The following is a 27,242-nucleotide window of genomic DNA, read 5'->3' on the forward strand; positions in this document are numbered from 1 at the left end:
TATATCTCTGATTGGATTTGGATACGTGATTGTATTATTGCCTTCGGGATCGGGACCCGTCGCGCAAGGCCGCAATTTGTTGGACCCTTTTTATTTTTGGAGCCCCAGCGTGTCGATGATCGCGGGTCGACATACTGGTCGCACTGGTTGTTGACTCGCGTTCTCGCATCCGGAATTACTTAAGGAAACATCTACGCTAATCATACGCGACATTTTTAATTCCATACCTTCGCCATGTTTTACTCGGAGACGCTGTTATCGAAGACCGGACCCCTGGCTCGAGTCTGGCTGTCCGCGAACCTCGAACGCAAATTGACAAAATCCCATATTCTGCAATCTGACATCGAAAGCAGTGTCAGCGCGATTGTCGACCAGGGCCAAGCGCCCATGGCGTTGCGGTTGAGTGGTCAGCTGTTGTTGGGTGTTGTCCGCATCTACAGCAGGAAAACTAGATATCTTCTTGATGACTGCAACGAGGCTTTAATGAAGATTAAAATGGTTCGTATGACTATTCACGAATTCTTGGGAGATGAACTTGGTTTTGCTAACTGCCCATTTAGGCTTTTCGATTGACAAACAACAATGATCTCCCCACCTCCGTCACCCTCCCCGCTGGTGGAATTACTTTGCCAGATGTGCTTACGGAGTCTGATCTATTTATGAACTTGGATACCTCTGTTTTGTTTTCACAACCCATGCCACAAGTAGGGTCTGAAGGCAAAAGGCCTGCATCGTCGCTAGGTTGGTCGAGCCAGCTGCTTCCGGATAGCACCCCTAGTCGGCGGTTCGCGACGCCCATCGAAAAACCCCACTTGGAAGATGATACCGGTCTTGTTCTTGATTTAGGCGAGGACGACATGCCTTTAGGCCACGACATGAGCATTGAAGTGGGACGAGATGCACCTGCTCCACGACCGGTTGGCGAAGACCTTTTCAGCGACGACCAAAGGGCGTTCAACGATGATTTGGAGCTCGATCATGGTGATGTTGGAATCCAATTTAACAAAACAGAGGATGAAGTAGATGCGCATGACAATGTGGATAACTTTTTGCAACAGGATGATGATGTGCTTATGGGTGGTGTTGAAGAAGAGTTGGGAGTTCCGATTGCCGAAGGAGACACAACAGTGGTACCTGCGGAAGAACCCAGCGAATTCCTTAGGGATTCTCAATCTCCACTTTCATCTGCGCGATCTAGTGTCGTGCGAGACCTTGAAGACTCCTTTATGCATGAAACTGTCCGCCAAACTCAGAGAGTCAAAAGAAGAAAAATTCTCCAGCCAGATGCCGATACTGTCATCTCAAGCCATCAAATCAAAGAACAACAAGCTGATCGATCAAGTATCTTGAAACCAGCCTCGATTTTGCCACGCGATCCTCTTTTACTGACTCTAATGAATATGCAAAAGAACGGTGACTTCGTGTCAAGTGTTATGAGCGGCAACAACGAAAACTGGGCTCCAGAATTGCGCGAAATGCTGTCAATTGATGCTGTGCGACAGGCGAGCGAGCTTAAGCGAAAGCGAGACAGCGGAATTGCCGATATGGATGTTGATGGAGCTGACAAAATGCCCCGGCTTGACCTTGATGAAGACAGCGGTTTCCTACATGCGGACGAAGGCATCGAGCTTGGCGGAGACACCACTCTGAACCAGCAATCTGAGATCCACGTTGCAGGCGATGAGGAACAAGCGCACTACATGTCCGATGACGAAGTTCCCGGCTATCAAGCAGAGGGCTTCAACGACTCTAGCAGCACCGTCCATCCCGCAGAAAGCGGACCTATCTCTCTCGGAACAAAGCACGCCGTTCACTTGTTACGCGACCGATTCGGAGGTGAAGATTCTTCACGATCGAAGAAGAGTAGCGTTATCTTCCAAGATCTCCTCCCCGAGGGGACAACGACCAAGAGTGATGCGACCAAGATGTTTTTCGAGGTGCTTGTGTTAGCCACGAAAGACGCTGTGAAGGTTGAGCAGCACCATGGTACGATTGGTGGTCGCCTAAAGATCAGTGCCAAGCAGGGCCTATGGGGATCATGGGCAGAAACGGAAGCCGGAGGCGAAATAGCCACACAGACAACAGAAGTCGCGGTTTGATATTGTCCTTTTACTTTTTTTCATCTATCTTGGAAACGACCTTTGGTCACCTTGATAGTTTCCCTTGTTGACATTTTTGGATGGGCTGCGGCTGGTTCTAGCAAGAAAGGAGATTATTTTGGTCTTTGCCTTGGCTTTCCAGCTTTTCGATTTTCTTGAAAATACCTGGGTTGTCTTTTTATCTCACTTTCAGTGTTTTCAGTGCCTATCTCGCTATTCCCTTCCGTCCCCCCCCCTCTTTTTCTTTTTCGGCCCGAGAAAGCTTGATTGTGGACTTGGGAAAGCCCTGGAGCTAATCATTTTGTCCGGTTCTATGTTTTATAATTTTGGTAACAGGAGAGGTATTGGATTGTGCCTAGGGCTGAAAAATCGATAGTTGTGTATAGGTTGTTGTGAGGGGATGGGGATTGTTTTCATGTATGATTCATTATGACCTCTGCGATACTGGCTTGGGGTTTAGTGGACCGTTTCTTTGCGCTTTTCTCTTCTCTTTTCTTTTTGCTTTTTTTTTTTTTTTTTTTTTATTGGCCTTGTCTCTTCCTTCTCTGGATGGGGGTGGAGGGAGAGTCGTTGCTTCGTGCGTTTATTATTATTATTATTTTTTTTTTCTCACAGGAAAAGAGGCGCAAGACAATGGCGTTCACAATGGGGTCTTCTTGGTATATATAAGCCGGGATTTTTCTCTTTTTTCTGTCTCTCCTTTCTCCCGGAAACATGCAAGTTTCCTTTCCCGAAATATTAGGAGGAGAGGGGCGGCGAAGCAGTGTAGCCTTGCAAAATACCTTGTCGTAATAGCAATTATCTCAGGCATCCCTCATGGCTGAGTCTTAGTTGATGAATAGTTTTAACCCTGCCGTCGTCGAATCAATATAAATTACAAAGCATATCTATTGAGAAGTCAGGCATATTTTCTTTCCTGGCCTTTTTCTGATTTTAATGTGATCCTTTGCTTGGGACAATAAAAACTACGCACTTCGGGAGCTGAAGGGCACAAATGGAAGCGCACGTTCCACGACTTGCCCACAAAAGAATCAAGCAGCTGACGAGAACATCGCTAAGCGAAACAAATGTTAAATATCTGCTGTCTGGGTGCGTGTGGTAGGTTTTATTTGAACAGGGCGTTGTGTGGCACGAAAGGCTAGCTAAGCTGTGCAGTAGTTACCCTTCTAACCTCAGGGTCTTTTCTTGGCTCTGGTTTCGCCGCCCGCAGAGGGATGATGTCACCAGACAACCACCCTTTTGTTTGCTGCTGCGTAAATACTTATAGCTCATTGCTGCGTGGAGTACGTTACCTAGTTACATTTACGGCATTTGCATCCAGTGTCGTGACTACAGTGCGGGGCATTTCCATATGTGCTAGTACGTTTGTCGGATGTTAATACCTCCCACTTCTGCGTTGACTGTATATCAGAGCTGACTGAGAAGGATATGCTCCATATCTATAGTACATACCGGTAAACAAAGCACGCATACGAAACCAAAGAACAAATGTCAAGTAATTTCCAACATCTGGCACAAGAGCGCTAAGATATACATATATATTTTAGGGAGAGAAAAAAAAAAAAAAAAAAAAAAAAAAAAACCAGAAACAAAAATGACTACGCCTCGACAGAGCTACGGAAGGCAGCTATGGGATTTCCACCGTCGGAAGCTCAACCAACCTGGGGTCTCACGATCCGCCGGAGCACCTACATCATGACACGAAACACCAGGAGAATTTTTCTGGGCTAGTAGCTCAGAAACATGCTGCTGAGGAGCGAGAGGAGGAGAGACGAGAGGAGCCGAAGCCGGAAGATCGCAGCTTTGCTTATAGGAAGCCGGGTGCTGGAAACTTGCTGAAGGAGTTTTTGGGAAAGTAAGAAGCGTTTTCCGAGTGTAGGACTGTGCTAGGGGGGTTTTTTTTTCCCCTTTCTTTCAGTCATCTCTGCGTCACGAGTGCTGAAGAAAGCGGTGATATCGAAGGAGGCCGGCATGGAATAATGCGACTGTTGCAACGACGGAAAGAAGATGTTGGCGATGCAATAACCATTGTTTGATGCTCTCTACCACCAATTCATGATGTTGTTTTAAAAAGTTCTGCCACCCGAGTGTTCGGCCCATTTTGAATCTTGGGTTTTCAACTGGATTGTTGGATGACAGTGTAGGGAAACTTGAAGAGCGAGCTTTCGGTTCTCTTCTTCAAGCCATATCCGAAGTCATTTTGTCGGCCTAGAATCGGTTCATCTGACTCTGAACAGTCAGGGTATTATGAGTCCAGGACGAACAGGGGCAAGTGACAGTTCTGGTGGTCAGGGTTCCATCTTAAAAGCTTTGCGACATGGATGTTGGTGTCAAGTAGTCACGAACACACCGACATCGACGAAATCGAAGACATAAGTTGGTTGTAGCTATGGTTGAAACTCGCATGGAGAGAGCCACAGTTGTTCTTGACTTTGGGGCATAAGTCTTTAAAAGGATCATTCACAATCATATTCCAGCCAGTTGAAGCTCTCTCTCCATCCTCCGAGGACGTTCTTCGTCTCTTTTACTTTTACTTTTGCTTTTGCTTTTGCTTTCCTTCTAATATGTCTCCGAAGCTTACTCCTCATGTTGGCCCCTAACTAACTCATACAGTGAGGCCATCAGTAAGAACCCATGCCTGAAGGCCGTAGACATATCGAGCATTTTCGTGCGGGAAACATTCCGCAGACAAAAAGCTTCCGTCCAGATGACAGAGTGCATCAACAGCCAAGTGCGAACATGCCAACAAGCGTCCCCAAGTTAGAACCTTGGAAGCGAATGCAACTAAGAACACGATGATGCAGGCGATGGCTGAACCACGTGGTCCAAGAGCCGCAGGGCATCAACAAGACTCAGCGTCATCTCTTAGGTCAACCGCGGTGCGTCTGCCCCGAGATACACCACTACTAAATACATTTTCAATCCTATCCACGAATTGATGAGAAACACCCCTTGTTGTTGTTGTGCGGAAGCTAAGTTCAAAAAGGGTGTGGCGAGTAGGCTGGGCCGAAAGTAACCTGAATCTTGTCCCACTCGGGACCAACTGGCGACAAACTATGCATAGGTTGCCCCCACCGTTCCCTTATTAGCGATATGGCAATGGTATCCGCTTATGCGTACCGATGCAGAGCTTTTCTTTTTCCTTCTATTCTTCTTTCGAAGGAATGTTCAATGTCGTCATTCTTCCTTGCGAAATTGCGATGGTTCGTAGACGTGATATAAAAGCTGTTCTTCCCCAGCGGACATTTAGTTTCCCTCCCAAGAAATCTTAATGTGCAGGGCCGTGGAATGCCAATCAAAAGAGATGGAAGCCACCTCCAGAACATCGTCGAGCAATGCGGAGGAGAGCATTGCACAGAGCGATCGAGACGAGAATGACGATCCTACTCCCAGCGAAAGCGAACCACATTTCCAGCCGATTTGCGGCACGAATTCGAGGAATGTCGCTCGATCTGTGAGTCAAGTGAGTTCGCGGAGCTCTCGTTCGATCAGTCGAGTGTATTCCCTTTCCGACGGCTACTCCCACCCTGCGGTCGATAATGATAGGCTTCAGGAGCCTGAGGACGATGAGAAGGCCGAGGAAGTGTCTACTGCTCCAGGGGGGGAGTACACTGTGAAGTGGGATGGGCACGATGACCCTGATAACCCGCGGAACATGAAGTTAGCGAGGAAATGGGCGGCCATTGCAGTTTTGGCGATTGGATCTGTCTGTGTGTATGTACTGTACATATACTGTTGACTCTTCTCCACATCCTGCGTGGGGTTTTTCTCCCAGATTTTAGAACGCTGATGATTTGAGCTTTGCCTGGTTAGCACCAGTGCCTCTTCCCTCTACACCATGACGTATGCGCAGTTAATGGAGGAATTCAATTGCTCACTGATCGTTGCGACGCTGGGACTGTCCCTTTTCATCCTGGGACTGGGATTGGGGCCACTGGTGTTGGCACCCCTATCAGAGGTTAGCCCGTCTAGTACATGTTCCTATATCTGTATATGTTGGCAGCACACAGAGGGCACCACGCTGAGCATAATGGTATCTTTTTCTAGTTCTATGGAAGACGAATAATATACGTCACTTCGCTTGCTTTTTTTTTGATATGGCTCATACCATGCGCAGTGGCACAGAATATCGAGACTATGCTTGTCGCAAGGTTCTTCACTGGAATTTCAGGAAGTGCTTTCCTTAGCGTGGCAGGGGGAACTGTTGGAGACATGTTTGCTCGGCATGAGCTTGGTGCGCCGATGATGATCTACACTGCAAGTCCATTCCTTGGACCAGAACTTGGCCCTCTGTAAGGAATTCCTCCTACGCAATGTTCTAGTGGATATAACGTTAATCATCGCTTTCAGTTTGGGCGGTTTTATTTGCGAATTTACCTCCTGGTATGTATGCGCCTTCTTATATTACGGTTTGACATCATAGTAATATGAATCTGACTTCATCATTTAGGCGGTGGATATTTTATATGCTGTTGATATGGTCAGCTTCTGTTTTAATCGCCATTGCCCTGTTCGTTCCCGAGACCTACCACCCAGTGTAAGCCATAGTCTCCCCAAATGTTTTGCTCGCTGTTTCCTGACATCGGCAATTTTTGTTTTTGAAAAGGCTACTCCGGCGCAAAGCTATCAGACTCAGGCGGGAAACAGGAGATGAACGCTGGCGAGCACCGATTGAACGGAGAGAGCGGTCTGTTGCCCAGACTGTCCTGCGTGCTGTATACAGACCCATGATGCTTTTGGCATTGGAGCCTATGTGCTTGAGCCTGTGCATTTTTGCTGCAATTCTGTTGGGTATTATTTATCTCTTTTTTGGGGCTTTTCAACTGGTGTTTTCGACCCTCCACGGTTTTACTCTTTCTCAGGTCGGATTAAGCTTTCTCGGTCTTTTTGTTGGAATGATGATAGCTATCTTGAGCGACCCGCTCTGGCGGAGAAATTACACTCGACTCGCTCGCAAGCGGGAGATGAAAGTCGGTAAACTGGGAGAATATGAACCCGAGTGGCGGTTGCCCCCAGGTAAGGTCGAACCCTCCCATCCACTGGAATTATGTTGAGAGGCATTAACGGAACTTTTATCTAGCAATTGCTGGTGCTCCTTTGGTGTCTATTGGCATTTTCATTTTCGCCTGGACGACATACAGACATGTTCACTGGGATCGCTCCAATCATTGGCACAGCGTTATTCGGCATGGGGTAAGCCATTTCCCACATACCCCTGTGTTTAACTTTCGCAAAAAGACGATTTCGACTTTCAGGCGGAGGTCAAACGATGCATTCGTCTACCCTCAGGACATTATGGCTGACTCTTATTCTCAATCCGACAACTAACCTAACCCGAGAAAAAAAGAACCGTACTTGTCTACTCTGGTATCTTTACATTTCTAGTTGACGCGTATCCTTTATACGCGGCTAGTGCGCTCGCAGCGAATAGCTTCCTCAGGTCAAGTTTGGGAGCTGCTTTCCCATTGTTTGGAATACAAAGTATGTATTTAATATTTATTGACTGACATTTGGTGCCTATCCTACCACCGCAGCCTTTCAGGAAATATCAGACTAATGTACTTTGCAGTGTACCATCGACTAGGATTCAACTGGGCATCCTCGCTCCTAGCGTTCCTGACAGTTGCAATGGCCCCTTTCCCGTGAGTAAAATATCACATCGACCATAATTATTTTCTATTATCACCTTTTCTTATCCACCAATACATTTCTTGGCCGAGGGAAATGCCTTGGTTCTCTCCTTTGACACTTCTCATATTTAATATGCGCGACACAAGTTGGCTTTGTTGTTCCTCACTCTGCCAGAAATTCATCATCAAAGTATGAGAGAGAATTTTTGTCTGACTAACATCTTTATGATTTATAGATACTTATTTTTCCGATACGGCAAATGGATACGAAAGGGGAGTCGGTTCGCCAATTCATCTCTTGGGTAGTCTTGGGTAGTTAATGAATTGGAGATTTTTTTATTTTTTTATTTTTATTTTTTATTTTTTTCAATGGGACTACGATGGGGAACTGTGTCAAAGATAGAAGGGAAGGAAGAAGATATGAGGCTTTGAAATTTTGCAGCACTTGCCACGGGACCGAATAGAATGTTCAGGTGTTAGGTATTTTAATTATGGCAGGGCATAAGGAGTTTGGTTTATTATTACTTCTAGCGCTTATTATTTATGTTCATATGTTAGTTACTTACTATAGATTACATAGTTTAGGGAAGTTGTACGTAAATAAGTTGGTCTGAATACCTTCGTATCCTTTTTGCTTCTTCCTTTTGAGATTTTTTCAAAGTCTAGACCTGGTGGCGACTGCAGTTGCAAGGTGTCCGTTATATCGGCGAGAACACCTATCCTATACATTTCCGCATTCATCCTTGTTTGACGAATGCTCGCTCGCTACTTTGCGGTGGGGCATTTCCGAGAGAACACGGTAGCTAGATTAGCCGACCAAGACGAAAGAGTCTTCATGTTTGCTACCTGAACATCCCATCATCTCGAGATTGCCCCTTATTCACCCCCTTCAAGCCGAACACGGTTCCGCTGACGTTAATCACAAAACATATCGCGCGAAATAATCAGGAATCATAGAGCTGATCATTCTTGATAGCCATCATTAAAAATATTACTAACGCACAAGGCTCGTTTCTTAAGCTGTGGTTAGGTATCCGGGCGGTTCAGCACAGCCATAAACGAGGGTGAATAAATAAATAAATATATAAAAATAAAAAAGAAGAGAGGGAGAATAGTCAAAACTACCCGAGAGAGAGAGAGAGAGGATAAATCAGAAAAGTCATTCATGAAGGTGAATTCGATCGTGTTTTCCCACATTTGATCTTGACACTTTCTGCAATTGTAATCAATTTTAACCTGCAGGACTGCCACAAATTCGATTTCACGGAACAGCAAACTGATAATAAGTAACGCTGGGTACGTCGTTCATCTCCAAATTAGAAGAGTCCGAATCCACCACCTCTTCCGCCTCTGTCATCTTTCTTGCCACTACCACCCAGGCCACCTAGGCCTCCACCCAATACGCCCGTAGCAGCGGCAGTAAGACCCCCTGCAAGTTCGACGAGGTCTCGTGCTCCTTTGTTAGTAACCCCGGATACTTCCTTTAGACTCTTCGTAGATCCATTGCCGAGAATCACTTCTCCTGCATTATTGACTGTTCCAAGAACTGCGCCAGTGCCGGTCAGAACCAGCGCCCCCGTACCGACGACCAAAAGTTCAGCGACATCGCCTGCTAGAGAAAGGAAGTTTTGGAACGCGCCAAAGGTTGTTAGTCTTGTATCATCAGCCGAGTATCTGGCTTTACAATGTGCAACTGAAACAGTAATGGCAGGCTTGTTATCATTTGTGTTGGGTGGGACTATTTCCCTTCCAGTGGCCTAAAACTCAGATTAGTCTGGTGTATCAACCGCTATGAGAGGAAATATTGGACCACGTACCGAAATAATCTGAACGTATAGACGCTTCTTCAAGAATTTTTCGACCTGGTCTGCGTTCTCGATATCAATGTTTTCATCACCTGGATACAAGGGGAAGAATTTCAACATGTGGCTGACCACCACCTGTGCGGTACAAGTGGCTCTGCTCAACTCGAGGATTGTGCAGTTAGAACAAACTTCTTTCCCATCGGAACTTGAAGGGGCGCTGAAGTTATATGCGTTGCCAATGTAATCCTTGGCAGGGTCCTTCTTGTCACCATATTGAAGGTATATTTTCACGTTGAAAGGCATGCCCGAGAAGAGGAACCTATATATCTTTCAGCACTCGACAACCAGAGGTTTTTAAGATATGGGAAACATACTTATAGAAGCTGACATTGATGACGACTTCAAGTGTCTCAGCCTCACTTGTCCTCTTTTTTATGAGGGTATCGGCCTTATGACCGCCATATGTCTTGTTGATCTGAGCGTTGATCGCCTTCTTGTGTTCTTCCTTACTAGGGTATTTCCAGTTCTGCAGCTCCGGATAGGTGTAGTTGAATACAGTGTGGTTACGGACATCGTTAGAGGTATAGAAATTACCTCCGTTGTTCCGGAAAGGCGCAAGTGGAGTTTTAGGGCCAACAGTGATCCGAGCTGCGTCCTTTTCGTTGTCAACAACTTCTCCCTTGTCGTTTAACATATTTCCAGTGGAATCCTTCAGTATTTCAGTGGTATCTCCGAACCACTGATCATCATGAAGATACTGCCATATTGAATAAAATCGCTCGACGTTTCTATACCGCATTCTATTAGCGCCAAATGTGTAATTTGTCCATAAGAAAATAAACTTACGCATGGTGAAGCCAGAAAAATGGATCGAACGAAGCAACAGGGACTTGGGTCATATGTCCGTTATTCCCTCCACCGACAAAGAGATGGACATTATTGTGGATAGATTCCAAGCTTTGATACCAGTGCCCTCTTTTCACGTCATCGTCGTCTTTGGGAAGGTCTCCATTCGTGGCAAAATCAGGGTATGTCAAGGAGTAATTGAATAGGCGCCAGACGTTTTCGGCCGCATCATGCTCTTTTTTTGAAATTTCCGGTTTAATGCCAGGGATAAACCAGGGCATAGAGTCCGTAAAGTTCTTATAAACCTCATAACTCAATATTTCTCCCTCACGCCACTTTCCTGGAAAGTCTGCACTCCACACGACACCTTCCTTCTCAGCCTCTTCCTTCGTCAGATAGTACTTGTTTTCCGGGCACCTGCTGAGGCCGACACAATCTTTGTACTAATTGAAATTAACAAATTGTCCTCAACGGGTGGATATAAGAAACTTACTTCTACATCTTCGTCGGGCCCGACTTTTAGTGTCCCAACACCAAAGTCACCAAACGTTGCCTTTCCGCCCTGTGGCTTTAGGACATATTGGTAGAGAGGATTATCTATGACCTGGGGAAATCCAGGAACCAAGTTTGGAACTTTCTTTTCTTGGGAGGTTGGAGGAAGCCACTTGTTGATAATCTCCTGTTGTGACTCTGGCGGGGGAGCCGCCCAGTCCCAGAAAGGGATTCTAAATGTCTCAGTCGCCGTCTTGTACTTATCGTAGTCTTTATCACTCTGTGGAATTTTTGGCAAGATCTCTGTTGCTATGATTTCTTGGATGAGTTGCTGGGTATTCTTAGCCTACATATTGGCATGATAAAATAGACGGCATCAAGGCAAGAATCACCTCGTAGAGAACAACATATGGACGATGCCAACTTGGGAAGAGAACAGTACTATGGGTGCAATAGCCCGTTGGTTTTGGCCCATTTCGGGGCACTTCTTCGCCATTCCATGGCAGATATGGCATTCCATGTATCCCTGAAACCACAAGTCAGCTTCCAAACTAGTTGATTTGGAGCTTGTGTCATCAAATCCTACCTGAAATCTGGAAGTATGATTTCGGATGATCCGCCGGTCTATCGTAAAAGATCCTCAATGCCAAGACGTAAAGACTCCATTTGTGAATGTCCTTCTGCAAGTCGTGGATTTCTACACGAAGGGGAATTTCACCATGGGGACCTTTTCCGCACTGGACACCTGTAACCGGAATCGGCGCCATTGTATGTCGGCGAATTCGAACCTGGTAGTTGAAGGATAAGAAACAGGGCTAGAGGCAATAAACTGATGATATGAGACTCCGAAAAGAAAGAACTGCTTGCTGGTTGAGTTAATTTGAGAAAGTTGCAATCATCCAGCATTTTATAGCGTAGGGACGAAGTAGGAGACAATATCTGCCAAGCGCAAGCTGTGGACTGGCAATAGCACAGGATTCTGTGGCCGGCCAGTGAGACATCTGTCTTGGCCTCGATACCATGTCGCAATAATTCGATGCATGCAGTAGAACCATGCGGATCAGACTTAAAAATTGGAAGTCGCACGAAAATTGCAAAGCTGATGGATGTGAAGCTAGACTCCGAGATAATTGGTAGACGGCAGTCCACTGAGGCGGCTAGAGGAGAGGGGGTCGACAGCTGCGAAGAAACTCGACAAGAGCTGAACAGAGTTTCCGTGAAAACTATCGCTTGCTTCAGAATTTAGTCTTCCGATATAGGGATCCGTGAATGCATCATGATGTAAATGTGCAATAATGACCCCTCACTGATATCCCCACACGTTTGGCCAATATTGTTTCCTCAACGCCAAAATGTTATCCAGGGGATTCATTCAAGGTCATCGAAACGACTAACACGGTCGTGTCAGACAAAGACAATGCGTCACATTTTCTGTTGGTATTGATAAACGCGGATTTTCCACGAACGAGAGAGATCACACGGGTAGTGTCTTATAGACATCCGTCGCGTACAGAACAGTCAAGCACTCCAGGAACGCTAAGGTTACTCTCTACCTTTCGGTTGCATCATTTGTAATATCGACATTTAATGCCTTCAAAATTCCGCTTCTGCAGGGACATTTGATTATCAAAGATGATGTCCGTGGCGAGTAGAATCCGAAATTTTGTAGGTTATCCCCGCCAACAGTGGCGGACACAGGGTATTCTCAACCCCGCCATGCGATCCAGGCATCAACGCAGATCAAAGATGGCTGTGCGTATCCTCAAATTTTAGATATTTTGAGGTCATGTGTGAAATGTATCCGCTCAATTCCATCTAATCTCATCCCAAGGAAATTCGGATCCAGAAATAAGAATCAAATAATCCTCAGCCCTCTCATTTCTACTTTTCGAGGGAAAGTAAATTATTTCAAAGGATGGGGTTGATCCTGGATATCTTATTCGTCGGTTCTGCGTGAGGGGTATCCGCCGAAAGTGTTCATTTGTTGCCAGGATTTCAAGATGATGTTCCTTATCGCAAATCGATTCGCTATGTCCAATTTTTCCTTAGTCTCTGGGAGTTCATGATTTGTTGAACCAAGATAAGCAAGTTTCAGTTTAAGAGGATGTGATAAATCTGATTTCAACATGCTGGGGTCCAAATTGCGACCTTGTCCGCAGGATATTTTGCAGATTGCAACACTTTGACGCTTACGAATAGTTCCCGCTCTTGCATTTAAACTAGTAGAAAGAATTCGAATACACGGTTCGCCTGCCCATCTGCAGCTATTTGTCTTTTTTTGGCTGATAGGTTTTCGTCTTCGGTGTTCCAGACCCTCTTCTGGAGGTGGGGTGGTGGTCAGAATTATGGCCCTGCATATACAGAATTATCTGTCTGAGTGAAGCACCAGGGCTGCCATTGGGCTAAAGGACAAATGGAAGCAACAGTATAGCAGCTCTATCTGTTATAAAACGAGCTTCCCATAGACTCGGCTCGTTTCGTGGCGTTTCGAATTGAGGAGAAAAAGAGGGGCAGACCGAGACAGCTGTTGAAGCCCTGATTATTATTGATATGCGGTTCTTTCCCTTCCCGTGGATAGGCCCCGAGCTCAGGCCGCTCGTTCGGTGGTTTCCGAGCCCAAGTGTGGGCGGGGTTTATGGCAGTGGCTGACTGAATAAATATACCCTGCTTCTTCCCAGCTCTAATGGTGCGTCATAGGCATATTTCTAGGGTTTTAGATTGTAACATCTAACATCAAGGAGCTTGGGATGTGTGCGCAAAGCCTAACCAACGGCACATCAACTCCCCATTTGGAAACCCTTGTAGGAAGATGTTTTCAGAATTGCGTTCGCGAGAAGCTAAAGTAAACGCAACTTCTTTTCAATTCCATGCAAGCAGGAATTTGAATCTAAAACCTGATTGCCCCCTCCAACTTGGGGATTCATGTACTGTATCAGAATATTTTCACAAAAAAATCTTATCAAACGGAACATGAGCGGGATCTTTTCCCTCCCCTCTAACATGGATTGCGAGCTATCAGGCCTTGACCCAGATCTGGGGAACTTTAAACTGTCCGAGAATTTACCTTTCGTACCCTTGATCCCGCGACGAGAATAAGGATAATCTGCTGTGTTACCTCGAAATAGAGAAGTGGACTTTTATCAGCATGGCCTAAGCAAAGGTATTGGCGACATGATCCATTCCAATTTCAGGATGCGGTCAACACTCCACTTCGTTGGAATAGCTTGTTTGCCTAGTTGCAACTCTCATGAATTTAAGGTCAACAACAAACCCATGACTAGCTCAGCCCTCTGACACAGCAGCATCATTGTGGTTGTGTTGCCTCAGCCTCTTCCGCTCGCTCCGCTAACTTGGAGCCAATTGCGAATAGGTTCTTATTGTCCAGTCTTCGCTAATCCTTCACTAATCGAAAGACAAAAAAGAATGCAGCCTTCAGATTCTGCAAAGAGTTGTTGATGGGATTTGCGATGCCCAGACTGCCATGGTCCGCTCATTTTGTAATTCATCAGGGATAAGCCAATTAATTGGAAATGTTATGGAAATTTTGCAGGGCGATGTTAGTTAGAATGCGTCATTGTTGCTTGAGTGTATATTTGTAGTGTTCAGCTGGGCTTAGACTGCCGATGTGACCGGGATTCTGCCAATTTGGATAATTCTCGAACGAAGAGACCGGGAGGGTAATTTGAAATCGGGTGGGATAAAGAAATAAACAATTTGTCGCCTACATCTATGCCATGGTACCCGAACGAGCATGGGTAAATGCCGTGAACGTAATGTTGCGGTATGGATGGTTTGAGGCGCTCAAATAATAGGTAGAGAGACATCCATTAACAAAGTGTTTTTGGGATAAGCGTATATAGCCAGGCAGGAACGAAGGGTTGGGATAAGGCAGGCATCGTGAGTCTTTTGTCATGATATTCCTAATGCTTTGCCCATCCATATTCGAGCGGAACAAAAGTCCTAGGCCCTGTGGGGCTTGTGTGGCTTGGATGACGCACATAAATGTAGTGGGGCACGAAAGCGGGTGCTTTTCCCTAGCCCAATATAAATGTTTGTTTGCTCCTTCATTTACACTCTCGGCTTCTTTGTCATTGAATTACAACCAGCTAGTAATCCATTCCTAATTCTCCTCAAAATTGCGTCCGCGGGAGATCTTATTCAGGGTTTTGCGATGGTAAAGCAATAGTCGCAGAATAGTAGTGACTCTATTTGCCACAAGCGCACTCCAGGTATCATTGACAGAGGGAAACACACTTGGTGTATGAGAGTAAGGTCTTTGTTTTCAGCCAGAAGGAATTCACGTCGAGGGAGTTCAATACCAAATCTGTAGCGCTGGCCCCAGCAACACCCTGGCGATATTTACCCTGTATAGCCTAAGAAAAGCCTCGAATTGCACCCGTGGGCTTCGAACAAACATAACAGGATAAAAGCCCTCGTTTGCCCCCACCGAACGATTATGCATGGTGCAAAGTGAATGCATGCATGATAAAAATCGTCCTATTAACCTTCAAAAGCCCAGATGTTATTAGCAATTCATGGGACAATCGAATCACCCGTACACATTTCTGACTTCTATGCACGAGTCGATGGTAATATATTTTGAGCCTGAAAATTCCAATGATAGGTAGAAGTGTGTCTAGACCTGCCCTAGGGCAGGGAATACGCCAGGAGGGATCGCATTCTCCAGGTCAACTATGCTCGGACACTTGAAAATCCGACGTGTTTATTCTTCCGGCGATGCATGGGTGAGGTGCGTTCGGGCAACGCTCATGGAAACGCTGCAGCAGACCCTGGGAAGACGTGCATTATATGTTCTGTTGGGGAAAGGTGGGTTCCATGTGAGAGAGAGCTCGAAACCAAAGCAAGAGCTCATTACTTTGTCGCTTAATAACAGCTCACAGTTACTCGAGCTCACTCGGACCATGGTATGGCACGGCATGGTAGCATTGGCCTCATCGCCTGCACGATCAAGACCAACATTTAAATAATAAATGCGCTGTACGGGACGTCAGTACATTTTTTTTGCCGGCCTAAACATTGCAAGTTAGCATGCGCTCGAGCAACAAATAGACAACATAACTGATAAAAATCATTCCTTCCAAGATGTCATAGCGAACAATTTACAATCTTCACCACCAGCTCCATCTCTTGCAAATCATCACCTGGGTAGATCCATATAAACCTATGAGCAGCAGATGCTTAATATTCTGGAGTAAACTCGTCAAAAAGAACGGCTTTTCTGATTCTCCATGTTTGGCGACCTCGAGTTTTCGTGAAGTTGGCACGCTAAGAACAACAGGAGGCTCGGGACTTTATCGGCCCGACTCTATCAAATGTTAGCTCGGATCTGTAGGAAGCAAGATTCGGGGTCGATTAGGGGTGATGGTGCCTAAAGGTTGGCTGCCGGCTTAGGTGTGGGGCCCCCGACTTCAAGAGCATTGGGGCCCTGGTATCGATGGTTCTATTCCATTCATATACTTCTGTTCCACACGCCCACACACCGTGCTCCGTTCTCACAAATAAACTCATCGCGCGTGTCTCTTCTCTAGCATAAGCAGCGTTAACTATCACGTCCCCCTTGTAAAACATGCATTTTTGTTGGAAAGTTTTACCACTACACCAAAAGGATCAATCCTTTAAGATGGAAACTCCATCTTAAGATATATTTTGCATATCTATCTGTTCCACACCCTTTCTCTCCGTGTTTCATCGGTGTCCAGTGCACATCGCACAACAGGCATGCTATGCCAACTGTTTATACGTATAGGCACCGAATATCTACAATTTGATGCCAGGAGGATTCGTATGTTCTGTATTATGCGTCGTAGGAAAGAAGGTGAAAAAAGGGAAGAAAGAGTGGCATGACCGTATAACCCTCTATGACGGAATGCTTGGTTGGTGATGTTTAAGATAAATGGCTGGTGTAGTAAGGACGGAGGTAAAACCGCGGAATAGCTCAACGCTGGGAACTTTTGTTACATAGCAAAAGAAAGGCGAAGCAGAAAATATGGAATATTGATATTAGATGTTGATTATATACGTATCCCAGACAGGTGGACTCACAGGAGCAGGAAATCCCACCCCTTACTTCACGGCCTCCTAGGTCGGTCTGGAAGAACGCAAGGGGTCAGATTAAGTCACTGATAGCTGGTAACAGGCCTAAAATAGACGCTGAAGACTGGCCACGAGCAAAAATAAAGAAAGAACAAGAAAAGCAGGCCGGTAGGATGATAAACTTTCTCATCTTTCCAATACAAAAGCAGAGGGTGGGAGATGGAGAACGTGGAGGCTCATCTTTTGGAGAGCAGAGAATTAGATTCCTATATGAAACCCAATTTGACCTGCTATATAGATTACTCGGACGAAGCGGATGCCGAGGATATATTCACAAAGACGAGAATCTTAGTCACGATTGCTGTTTAGTTAATATAACTGTATAAATAAGTTAGAGTGGGGTTCGAGCATGGTGGCAGCAAAACGAGTGGCTTCTGCTGCTGCATGCATGTGGAGGTAGGGGAAGTGGTTCCATGGCCCGTGGGAGGCTGCTGTGAGATGATGACACCGCATCGTGTTTTAGGGCGCGTAGGCCGAAGACATGAATTGAAGATAGGGAGTGAAGAGGAAAGGAAAAAGGATAGACCCAGGGGTGATGCGTGAAAGACAGGTAGATGTCTCGGCAACTACTATTTTATATCCTTTCGATTTTCGGGTTCTGATCTTCGAAATCTACTACGAGTGATGTGTACAGGGCTCGTGTTTTTGATTTGGAGGCGGTGTATGAATGAGTGTGAGGGTGAGTATGAGGGTGAGTTTGTATCATGTCGAGGTATGGCGCGGGTGGTACGCGTATACGGTGGTATGTGATGTTACCATGCAGCACACTGCATAGTTACTCTGCATGCTCGTAGTTATTTTGACAATGAAAAACCTTTCAGCGGGAGGGAAATGTTCTCTCCAAGTTCTTGAATGGCCAAACATATCCTTGATGGGCGGAATACCAAGTCGCTTCCCTTTCTCCGCCCTAAGTCTCCTCCCCCGTGGCCGGCGTCTTGTCTTTGCCCGCCCGGATTACCCTGGCCTGGGAACACAGCTTATGGCACCACTTTACTGACTCCCTGGAGAGTTTATTTTCCAAACAGTGCTTCAACAGCCTTTTTCCTTAAGTCCATCCTAGGATGAGTGAGTGAGGACTTGTGAGGGAGAGTAAAGCAATAAAAGCCCACGGAGAGTGCCCGCTGGGGGTTAATCATGCACGCACATGCATGGCAACGCGTTGAGCCGCAAGAGACAAGCAATGGAAGACATCCTTAAATTGGAATAAAACCTAAAGAGAGCAAAAGAGGCCACAGAGCTTTGGTTAAGTCGAAGCTGATAGCAGAAAGATAGGAAGCCATGAGGTCAAGAGACACCCTGTGACAACAATACTGCCAATGCCACCTCGAAGCTCCATGTAGAGATGCATAGCCGTTGTGGATATAAATATGCACGGCCAGCGTACGCCATATTTCTTCCCGCCTGTGCATGATGTTTTTAGTCCGCCTGACTGTAAGCAAGAGAAAGTAGGGTTTAAAGACAAAATATCATTTAGAATCTCGGTTGCAAGCAGGTGACAGCGTCGATCGCAACTGGAAATACTCTAGACTGAAATCAGTAGCAGGTGTAAAAAGGGTTAAAGCAAGCGGGCATATAAAGTTATGGCGAGCAGCTCCAGGGTGTTGTGTGATCGAGATCCATGGTGGCGCAGTGTGCGCATTTCCATGTCAATTATCGTATTTCTCTTTGTGCAGTCAGTACTTATGCGATGAGTGAACTAAGAGTGAGAACAACAGAAATAATCATAATAAAGCAGGCTCGGAAGCGATGAAAGCGAAATTGACGGGACGATCTGATCTTACCACCGAACCACGAGGCACCAATAACAGCAAGCTATGCCAACTCAGGGGCTTCCTGGCGGGAGATTTTATGGCCATTATAAACGCACAGTCTCAAGGTACTTGATATTGAGTGCACATTGGCTGCTGCATGTTGTTGGGCATGTCAGTGGCTGTTTTTGGATATTTTAGAGGTGATGCGTCTGGCGATTGATCGGTGAGGAATTGAAAAAACGAAAAGACACGGAACTTGTTGGAGTGAAGGAAGGAGAGAGGAAGATATGATTTTTGGAGCAAACGATGGCTGGAGCTTGTCCTTTCTGACCCTGGCTTCTCCTTCGTAACAGAAGGCCAGAGCCATAAGAAGCGAAAAACAATGGCAGTGGCATTATTTGTTAACGAAGCAAGGTATTAGGCCAGGGAGTACGGTACTATGCCGTGTGAAATGAACAATGACTGTAGGTTCTACTAGCACTCCGATATTTGACTGACAGCGGGACCAGCGGTGTCAAACGCAGAATGAAGATGCTTTTTTCCTTTTTTTTTTTTCTCTTCTTCCCATCCCTGGATCTCTTTGGCTGGGTGGATTAAAAAGGCGGTCCAGCGAAGGTCGGTCAATCGGCAGGCCATTCATCCATGTAATCAGGGAAAATGGCTTCGAGCTAACATTGACAGTTTCGCTAGGAAAAAGGCGAGACAGGGGACACCTTCTTTCGCGTTGATGACATTTGTCAATTGGCCACTTGTTGTTAAGCAGCGATTACGAGGTCTGTGGCAGACGATAAACAGGAGCTTGCAAGCACCAACGAAACAATCTGCGATGGCAACAAGGGAGCAGTGCAGGTGGCATACGATGACTTGGAGCAATGTCCATGTAGATAGCCGCAGGAAACCCGAGAAAGAGGGTTTAAAAGTAAGAAAAAGAAAAGACACTTGCGAACGAATCATCCATACAGGAAAGAGGAATTCAATTTTGTTTGAGCATTTTTCAAGATGCGGAGATCGGTGATTGAGAAATCGGGAGGCCCGCCAGCTGAAGGCTGAGGGAGCTGAGAGGTGCAAGAGATTGGAAAGCCTTGCATCTCGAGCGTTTTACCAGCTGAGCCAAAGGAGAGTATCAGACTGATGGAGAACCAGGCCACACATCTTTGCCTCAGCCAGCTATGGCCATCGTAAATGTAGCATGCACATGTAAGAGGACGCATGCGGGTTTGTAGGCACCGTACCCTAGAGTAACAGGTTAAGGGTATATGTCTGCCATGAGAACAGTTTAATGTCCCGGATTTTGGTTCACGAAGCATAGATATCGAGCGTCCATATATTTAGTTCTGTAGGCTGCATTGCATTGTTTCATCAAACCACACAATTGTCATAGTTTGAGCACCCTTTTCTGGAGCCAAAATATCCACTAACCTGGACCTTGGAGGGGCCTACCACCGTATAGGTTATATAGATTTAGGATTTTATTTACAGACCAAGATCCAGAATTCCAGCGCACCTTGCGGAAATGATAGATCTCGGTCACCCTCCAGCCAGCCTTTTTAACTCAGAGGAAGTTGGGAGACCATTTTTTTAGATTGACCGGGAAACCCTGTATATGTCAGGCTACGCGGGATGGGCCTCGGGAATTCTGCTGGGCCATAGAGGCTTAATTCGATTGAGATGCTGGATAGGGTCTGTCCGAGATCGAGTAATAATAATATGTTGCTCTGTGGTCAAGATAACCTGCCAACTGGCTGCATTGGATAGTATCAATGCTGGTAACTCTGTCTCATTTACAGCGCGACGGTGCTGCCTGCAATAATATATATGTCATTGATCAGCGGGGGAATTATGATCAACTAGGAACAGATAGTTAACTAACTAGTTACCGTGGCTGGGCCAGGATAAATTGGCTTCGATCAGATGCAAAACATATGGCGACACGCGACCACATGAAAACCCCCCAACGACAAGTTTAAAGTGCTGGCGGTGGAGATATTATCATCCATCAGTGTAGGTGTGGTAATGATCGATCATTGCTCGTATATTCGCTCGCATGGAGATCTGGTATAGACCCGGGGCAGCGACGGTGCTGCAACAGAGCGTGTCTTGTAGTTGATGTTGAACTCGACATTATTTAGTTACATCTCAATCCTTCCCAGTCATCATCTCACCACAACCCATTTTTTTTTCTTTTTCTTTGCCCCGACACCCAGCTCCGCCAAATCAAACTACCGCCAGCTCCCGCCACAGCTGCTATCTACATTGCATTCTCCTCCTCCTACTGCTGCTGCTACTGCTGCTGCTCCAGCCTCTGACACTCTCCCCTCTTTTACGCTGCTTTTGCGATCCCGCCGTCGTTGCTCTCTTCCCGCATCCTTCGCCGTCCTCCGCCTATCTTCCTATCCCACCCCGCAGAGCCTCAGTTTCCCCGCCATCCCTTCCACGCCCTATACTCGGTCCAGTCCTTTCGCTCAGCTACTTGTTTTTCCCTTCTCTTCCTCCGCGCACCGCTCGAGTCGTCATTGACGTTGCCCTATGTTTGTCCATGCGCTGCCCCCGTCCGGTGCCTCCCCACTCTCCGCAACGCCCTGTGTGAACCGCAGTCCGCATTGCAACAACGACCACGACGGCTTGTCCACCGATAGCTTTCATCGTGATTTCGCCTCCCATTGCCATTGAGCATCGACATCGACATCGGCATCGGAATCGCAATCGCACACAACCCACCCATTGCCCTAGAGGATATCAGCGTCCCCCGCAGCGTACATAGATCGCATACATTATCTCCACCTGGGTGCCACCGCGGTGTTGTTCCATGGTTCTCCTCCCTCTGGTGATGCGACCGTATTTTATTTTGATCTTTTCTTATTCAGCCATCAACCACGCTTTCGACTTTCGCATTCGTCTGGCGTACAGCGACTACCGCTTGGCCCAGTGCAGCCTGGGTGTCCATTGATCTTTCTAGCTCGCATTGTGTCCCGCGATTAGTCTTCTCTACCAACTTGTCTTCAAAGTGGCTCTCCATCGGCTTCCCTCTTCGCCATCTCTCGTCGTCGGTTCCAAATTTCCTGCCTGAACTTGGGCTGCTTGACCCTGTCGCACGGCCGCAATCCGCCAGTCAGACCTCTCAGCGCCCTGGCTGCAGTCGCGTGATCCACTTCTGCCGCTCCCTCACTTCCTGAAGCATACCTCGCAGCGCTGCTGTGCCACCACACTCAAACTGCTCGCGCGTGTTGTTGGCCTTATCAGCCCGTCAAAGGTCTTACATAGCCACTTGAAATCTTAACCTGGTGTCGTAGTTCGGCGTGTGTCGCTGTGAGGATTATTGTATTTCTCCTTTACAAATCGAGGGAGAACAGAGGCAAAAACAACCAATATATATATATATATAACGAGGAAACGAGAGGTAGGAAATAAAAGAAGGAAAAGAAAAGGGCTGTAATTAGATTCAGCTGTAAGATACACATCGGCTACTTGCAGGGAGCAAGACGGAGAGGAAAAAACCCCAACAAACGTGGGCATCGCATCGATGGACAAGAAAGCACAGGCGATACGGCAATTCACCTCCCCACGCTCGCACGGCCATTCCCCCCCCCCCCCCCGACCTGCTCTTCCGCAGCAGGTAAAATACTAATATACAGCCTTATACTTATATATTATGACCGCCAGCACCCAAAATGGTTCGCCGACCCCGCCGCCGGCTGCTCCAACTGCTACAAACCAAGAATCCAAAAATATGACTGCGAACCCCGCGGACGCCTCCGAGTCGCAATCCCCGGCAAACGAGAAAGGAGGTGGCACGGCTGAAAATGGCCAAAAACATACCTCTACCGCCGCCAATGCTAAAGACCCTCTCCGCCCAAGGAGGAAGAAGGCGAAAAGAGCTTGTTTTGCTTGTCAGAGAGCCCATCTGACTTGCGGTACGCTACCCTCTTTAATATTTGTTTAAATTTCGCCCCTTTATTTTCATTTGACTCCTCTTCTCTTTCTAAAATTACCTGGCTCTCCCCTTTGTGCTCTCCCATGTTCCTTATCAACATCCACTCCCTATCATGCCATGAGATAAAAGCTGGCGAAGCGTAGTTGAAATCAGCTTCCACACCCAAGTGTGCAATTGCGCACAACCAGGGTCGATTAGCAACTCCTTTCTGGCTTATCCATTGCTAGAGAATTGTAGAACCTGACAATAGAAATTGCTTTACAGGCGACGAGCGACCTTGTCAGCGATGTATTAAACGCGGCCTCCAGGATGCTTGCCATGACGGAGTACGGAAGAAGGCCAAATACCTTCACGATGCACCAAATGAAGCTCTCATGCCTGGCATCAGAAGAAATTTTTACAACCAGGCAAATGCGACACGGACCAATGCTAGCCAACAGCAAAATGGCCCCAATTCAAACTCCAACAAAGACTCACGCCAAAACGTTGCCGCCAATTTCTACTCACCGCAGTCTGCTAGTAACTTCGATGTCTACACCCAAGCCAAGTCCCAACAGGGTCAGGGTCACATACCCCCTACAGTAATGCAGGACACGTCGATCAATCCCAGCGCCTTCCAAGCTCCATCCCCCACATCAACACCCAATTTCGACCTTTCGTCGAATCCCCCAAATCGGAACCTCTCGTCAGCCATGACTCAAACGCCGTCGTCTGCGTCTAATCAGACCCAGGATCCATTTGGCGCTGCATTTTTTGACCCCAGTCACCCAGCACTGTTCAATTTCGATATTGCCAGTATGAATTTCGGCAATCGGTATGGCGCTTTGGAATTTGGAATGCTGGGCCACATGGCTACAGGCGCTGGCGACACTCCACCCAGCGATTCAGCTACGCAGCGTGGATCTATTGGACGGAGTTCTGGTACTTTCACGGCTCAAAACTTTGGAGATAGCACTAACACCCAGCCTCCCTTCCTATTTGGTGATCCAGTTCTCAATGACTGGAATCCGTCGGGACAAAGCCAGACAAATCCCCGCAATAATAATATCTACAACCAAAACACCGTTGCAGGCCAGATGGGTGAGCAGCATCCTAACGCATTCGCTATCGAGAGTGCCCCGATGAATTTCGCCAGTCCGGGTTCGACTGAAAGTCCGCAGATGACGACCATGAATCAATTCGACGAAGCTAATGCCAAGTTTTCCTCCCGAACAGCCCTTATGCATCAAACGAACCCCCATCAGCCGCCTCCCATATCAACCCCCGGTCTCAAACATCAGGGCTTCCAGGTAGGCGTGAAGAGGCGATATCGTAGCCCCTCGTCAATATATGAAAGCGTCAAGGAACCATATTCATACACCAGCGGCTTCCACAACCTCACAGCGTTTATCCAACGGCGCTTCTCACCGCAAAAGACCCTGCAGATCGCCAAAGCACTCGCCTCAATCCGCCCCTCTTTCATAGCCACCACCAAAACCCTCAACCAAGATGACCTCATATTCATGGAGAAATGTTTCCAACGCACCCTCTGGGAATACGAAGACTTTATTAACGCATGCGGGACACCGACTATCGTCTGTCGCCGCACGGGCGAAATCGCCGCTGTGGGCAAGGAATTCAGCATCCTAACTGGCTGGAAAAAGGAGGTCTTGCTTGGCAAGGAGCCAAACCTGAACGTTAACACCGGCGGCTCCTCGCCAAGAGGCAGCGGTACCTTTACCCCGCGGAACGGCAATGGTGTAGACCCTCACTCGGGTATGTCCGCCTCAGGTGGCGGTGGTGGCCGCACACAACCTGTCTTCCTCGCGGAGTTGCTTGACGACGACAGCGTCATCGAGTTCTATGAGGATTTCGCGAAGCTTGCGTTTGGCGATTCGCGTGGGAGCGTGATGACGACGTGCAAGTTGTTGAAATATAAGACGAAAGAGGATAGTGCGGCGCTGTTTCAAGGGAGGGAGGCACAGCAAGGTGGACCGGATGGGAAAGGAGGTGGTGGTGGTGGTGGCGATGTTGCGACGACAGCAGCAACGACGTCGACGTCAACCAGCAATGGCGCAAATAGTAGCGGTCATGCAAACGCCAATAGAAACAACACCAACCCCAACAACTCATCCCCCCCATCGTCGTCATCTGCGGCGGCGGCGGGGCCATTGCACGGAGCCCAGCTATCACCGAAGCAGACCTGGGGGAAAAGGGGTATTGCCGGCGAGGCGGGAATGAATCAGTTGGGATTCCGCGACGGGAAGGTGGAGTGCAGCTATTGTTGGACGGTTAAGAGAGATGTATTTGATATCCCTATGCTTATTGTCATGAATGTAAGTTGCTCCCTCTAAACCCCCCCCCTTTCACCTCTCACCCACGCATGACACTACCATTTTCCTTGCTTTGGTGTTGTGCTTTTCACTTTTTCCTTTACTCTTTGCTCCTGAGTTTGTTGCTTTGTTGCTTTCCTTTCTCCACTGGTTTTATTTATTTATTTCTTTCTTTCGTTCTTTCTTTCTTTTTCCCACCCGGAACGTTCTAACGTTGACTCTGCCATATAGTTCCTACCCTGCATTTAGCCCCTTAAGGCGCACACCTACATAGGACATATACCCGTCGGCAAAAGTAGTTTTAAATCGATAAACAATAATATGTTTTTTGGTTATTATTTTGGCTCATTTTATATATATTTATCATTACATCTTCGGACGTTTCAAACCAGTGACCTCCTCAAGTATTTTTTTCCTTATCTGGTTTTTTTCTTTTCTTTTCTTTTCTTTTTTTTTTTTGGATTTTTTTTTTTTTTTTTCTACTATTCTTTATGAAAATCTCTATGAATCACCCTTCCTTCCACCTGTGGGGGTAAATCGCAAAAGCAAAATACACAATGGGAAAGGGGTATTTTGGTGTTAGGATTTTATACATGTATATATATATATATACAAATATTTTCACGGAGGCAGGGAATAAGGTTATTTGGTTATTTATTATTCCACCTTGGGAGTTTTGTGATCTGATTTTTATTTTCAAATTTCACTAACTAGCTCATTGTTAAAGAAAAGAGGAAGAAGAAGCACTGGGCATGAATGCTTGAAGTGGATGGGTCCGGAAATAGGGGGAGATCTGAATATCTGATATCCTGATATCCTCGTGTATATATAAACTCTACACATCCATATTTAGCTGGTGAATAAATAGCGGTGACGGCAACACCGTTTCTATTTCCGCATCTCATCTGATGGGTGGTATTGGTATAAATAAAAACAAAACACATGTCGCTCATTACCGCACGCAACAGCACAAGGCCTCCTTCATCCCTTCCTCCTGGGTTTTTTTTTTTTTTTTTTGTTTCCTCAAAACGCCTGCAACCATTCCCTCGCCTCTTGTACCTCCCTCTTCCCATCCCCCTTCGCATAGCCCAGATACCCAGGTCTCTCCAAACTCCTCCTCGCCACCTCGCAGTCAACCCGGATATCCTCCACCAGCGCCTCGAGGCTGACGTAGTCGAATTCCGGCCGGATGTAGCCCAGCACCAGCAGGTTGAGGCGCGTGCCGTAGAAATCGGGGACACGGAAGAAGCGGGTTGGTTGGTCTGTTGTCTTTTGGGGAAGGGGCTTTGGTGCTGCGTGGCTGGTGAATTGGGGGAGGAGATGGATTTCCTGTATTCAGGCCGAAGTGTGGGGTGAGTGGTGGGGGGTATTGGATGAATGTGGATATCTCGTTGGTTGGATGGTTGGGGGGGGGGGGGGGGGGGGGTTCCTTCAATTTTATTTTCTTTCTCCACCGATTTTTTTTTTTTGGTGCTCTTTAGATACGTACCACGGACCGAACTGTATTCTTATAGAAGGGGTTGTACCCTATGCTCAGAACGCAGGGGAAGACGTTTTCATTTTCATCTTCGCTTCCGTCTGCAGTTGTATTTAAATCTGCGGCATCGTTCGGCCCATTTTGCTCGTCCCTATTCCCCTTATACTTGAATTGGGATGGGTCGAGCGCGGCGACACCATAATATACTCCTGACTCCACGTCTCCGTATGGAGCAAGCGAGTCTGGGGGGATGTTGGCAGTTGGAATACCGAGCTGTTTTATTCCATTCAGTCGTGGAAGTTGTTAATTTTAAGCAACAGAAAAAAAGAAAACGGGTGCTAGGAGGAAGGTATCTGCGATGATTTTCACACCAAGAAGGGCTTCAAGTAATGTATCGTTTATTTTGTAGCAATAGAATTAAGGATATAGTGTGTATGTGCAGGCATAGACAGGGCATATTCAAGTAAATATGCATAGAGTAAAGGAAAAGGCTTCCATCCTCTGCATCCCCAGGGAAGGGAAATCCACAAATGATTGAACACGGTGTATATAAAGGTTCATAATAACGCAACTGCCAGCCTAAGAACAAGGCCATGCATAAAAAGAGTTCAAACATAGTATCCAGTTACCTTAAAGCCCTGATACGTACGGGATATCAGGATATAGAATAAATATACACCAGGATGAGGGCATATATACACCCTTCAAAAAGAAAAAGCAACAAGCACAAAACCCAAAAAGTAGATGATAATATAAAATGCAAACCCACCTCTTTGCTCCCCGAA

General features: G+C 46.7%; 7 protein-coding genes across 7 annotated transcripts; 4 read left to right on the plus strand and 3 right to left on the minus strand.

Annotated features, from left to right (window-relative positions):
• Nucleotides 1-234: 234 nt before the first annotated feature.
• On the plus strand, nt 235-2,099 carry HCAG_03666 (conserved hypothetical protein; the record flags this gene model as incomplete). Its single annotated transcript, XM_001541518.1, has 2 exons — nt 235-498; nt 561-2,099. 2 exons carry the CDS (start codon nt 235-237, stop codon nt 2,097-2,099), a joined length of 1,803 nt encoding a protein of 600 aa, XP_001541568.1.
• A 3,304-nt stretch (nt 2,100-5,403) lies between these two features.
• HCAG_03667 (predicted protein) lies at nt 5,404-8,035 on the plus strand (the record flags this gene model as incomplete). Its single annotated transcript, XM_001541519.1, has 9 exons — nt 5,404-5,813; nt 5,913-6,057; nt 6,225-6,391; nt 6,550-6,636; nt 6,706-7,115; nt 7,241-7,292; nt 7,447-7,580; nt 7,669-7,741; nt 7,966-8,035. 9 exons carry the CDS (start codon nt 5,404-5,406, stop codon nt 8,033-8,035), a joined length of 1,548 nt encoding a protein of 515 aa, XP_001541569.1.
• Nucleotides 8,036-9,045: 1,010 nt separating this feature from the next.
• HCAG_03668 (predicted protein) lies at nt 9,046-11,639 on the minus strand (the record flags this gene model as incomplete). The annotated part of the gene is made up of 8 exons (XM_001541520.1): nt 9,046-9,341; nt 9,414-9,486; nt 9,547-9,853; nt 9,909-10,322; nt 10,381-10,823; nt 10,874-11,218; nt 11,265-11,398; nt 11,459-11,639. The coding sequence occupies 8 exons, from the start codon at nt 11,637-11,639 to the stop codon at nt 9,046-9,048; spliced, it is 2,193 nt and encodes a 730-aa protein (XP_001541570.1).
• A 1,669-nt stretch (nt 11,640-13,308) lies between these two features.
• HCAG_03669 (predicted protein) lies at nt 13,309-14,180 on the minus strand (the record flags this gene model as incomplete). Its single annotated transcript, XM_001541521.1, has 3 exons — nt 13,309-13,552; nt 13,801-13,978; nt 14,144-14,180. 3 exons carry the CDS (start codon nt 14,178-14,180, stop codon nt 13,309-13,311), a joined length of 459 nt encoding a protein of 152 aa, XP_001541571.1.
• A 1,386-nt stretch (nt 14,181-15,566) lies between these two features.
• On the plus strand, nt 15,567-15,856 carry HCAG_03670 (predicted protein; the record flags this gene model as incomplete). Its single annotated transcript, XM_001541522.1, has 2 exons — nt 15,567-15,699; nt 15,774-15,856. The coding sequence occupies 2 exons, from the start codon at nt 15,567-15,569 to the stop codon at nt 15,854-15,856; spliced, it is 216 nt and encodes a 71-aa protein (XP_001541572.1).
• Nucleotides 15,857-22,386: 6,530 nt separating this feature from the next.
• HCAG_03671 (conserved hypothetical protein) lies at nt 22,387-25,229 on the plus strand (the record flags this gene model as incomplete). The annotated part of the gene is made up of 3 exons (XM_001541523.1): nt 22,387-22,648; nt 22,933-24,983; nt 25,212-25,229. The coding sequence occupies 3 exons, from the start codon at nt 22,387-22,389 to the stop codon at nt 25,227-25,229; spliced, it is 2,331 nt and encodes a 776-aa protein (XP_001541573.1).
• A 774-nt stretch (nt 25,230-26,003) lies between these two features.
• HCAG_03672 (predicted protein) lies at nt 26,004-27,018 on the minus strand (the record flags this gene model as incomplete). The annotated part of the gene is made up of 3 exons (XM_001541524.1): nt 26,004-26,309; nt 26,470-26,730; nt 26,986-27,018. The coding sequence occupies 3 exons, from the start codon at nt 27,016-27,018 to the stop codon at nt 26,004-26,006; spliced, it is 600 nt and encodes a 199-aa protein (XP_001541574.1).
• Between the last annotated feature and the right edge of the window lie 224 nt (nt 27,019-27,242).

The sequence above is a fragment of the Histoplasma capsulatum genome, genomic scaffold (assembly GCF_000149585.1).
Source record: "Histoplasma capsulatum NAm1 scaffold_3 genomic scaffold, whole genome shotgun sequence".
NCBI lineage: Eukaryota > Fungi > Ascomycota > Eurotiomycetes > Onygenales > Ajellomycetaceae > Histoplasma > Histoplasma mississippiense.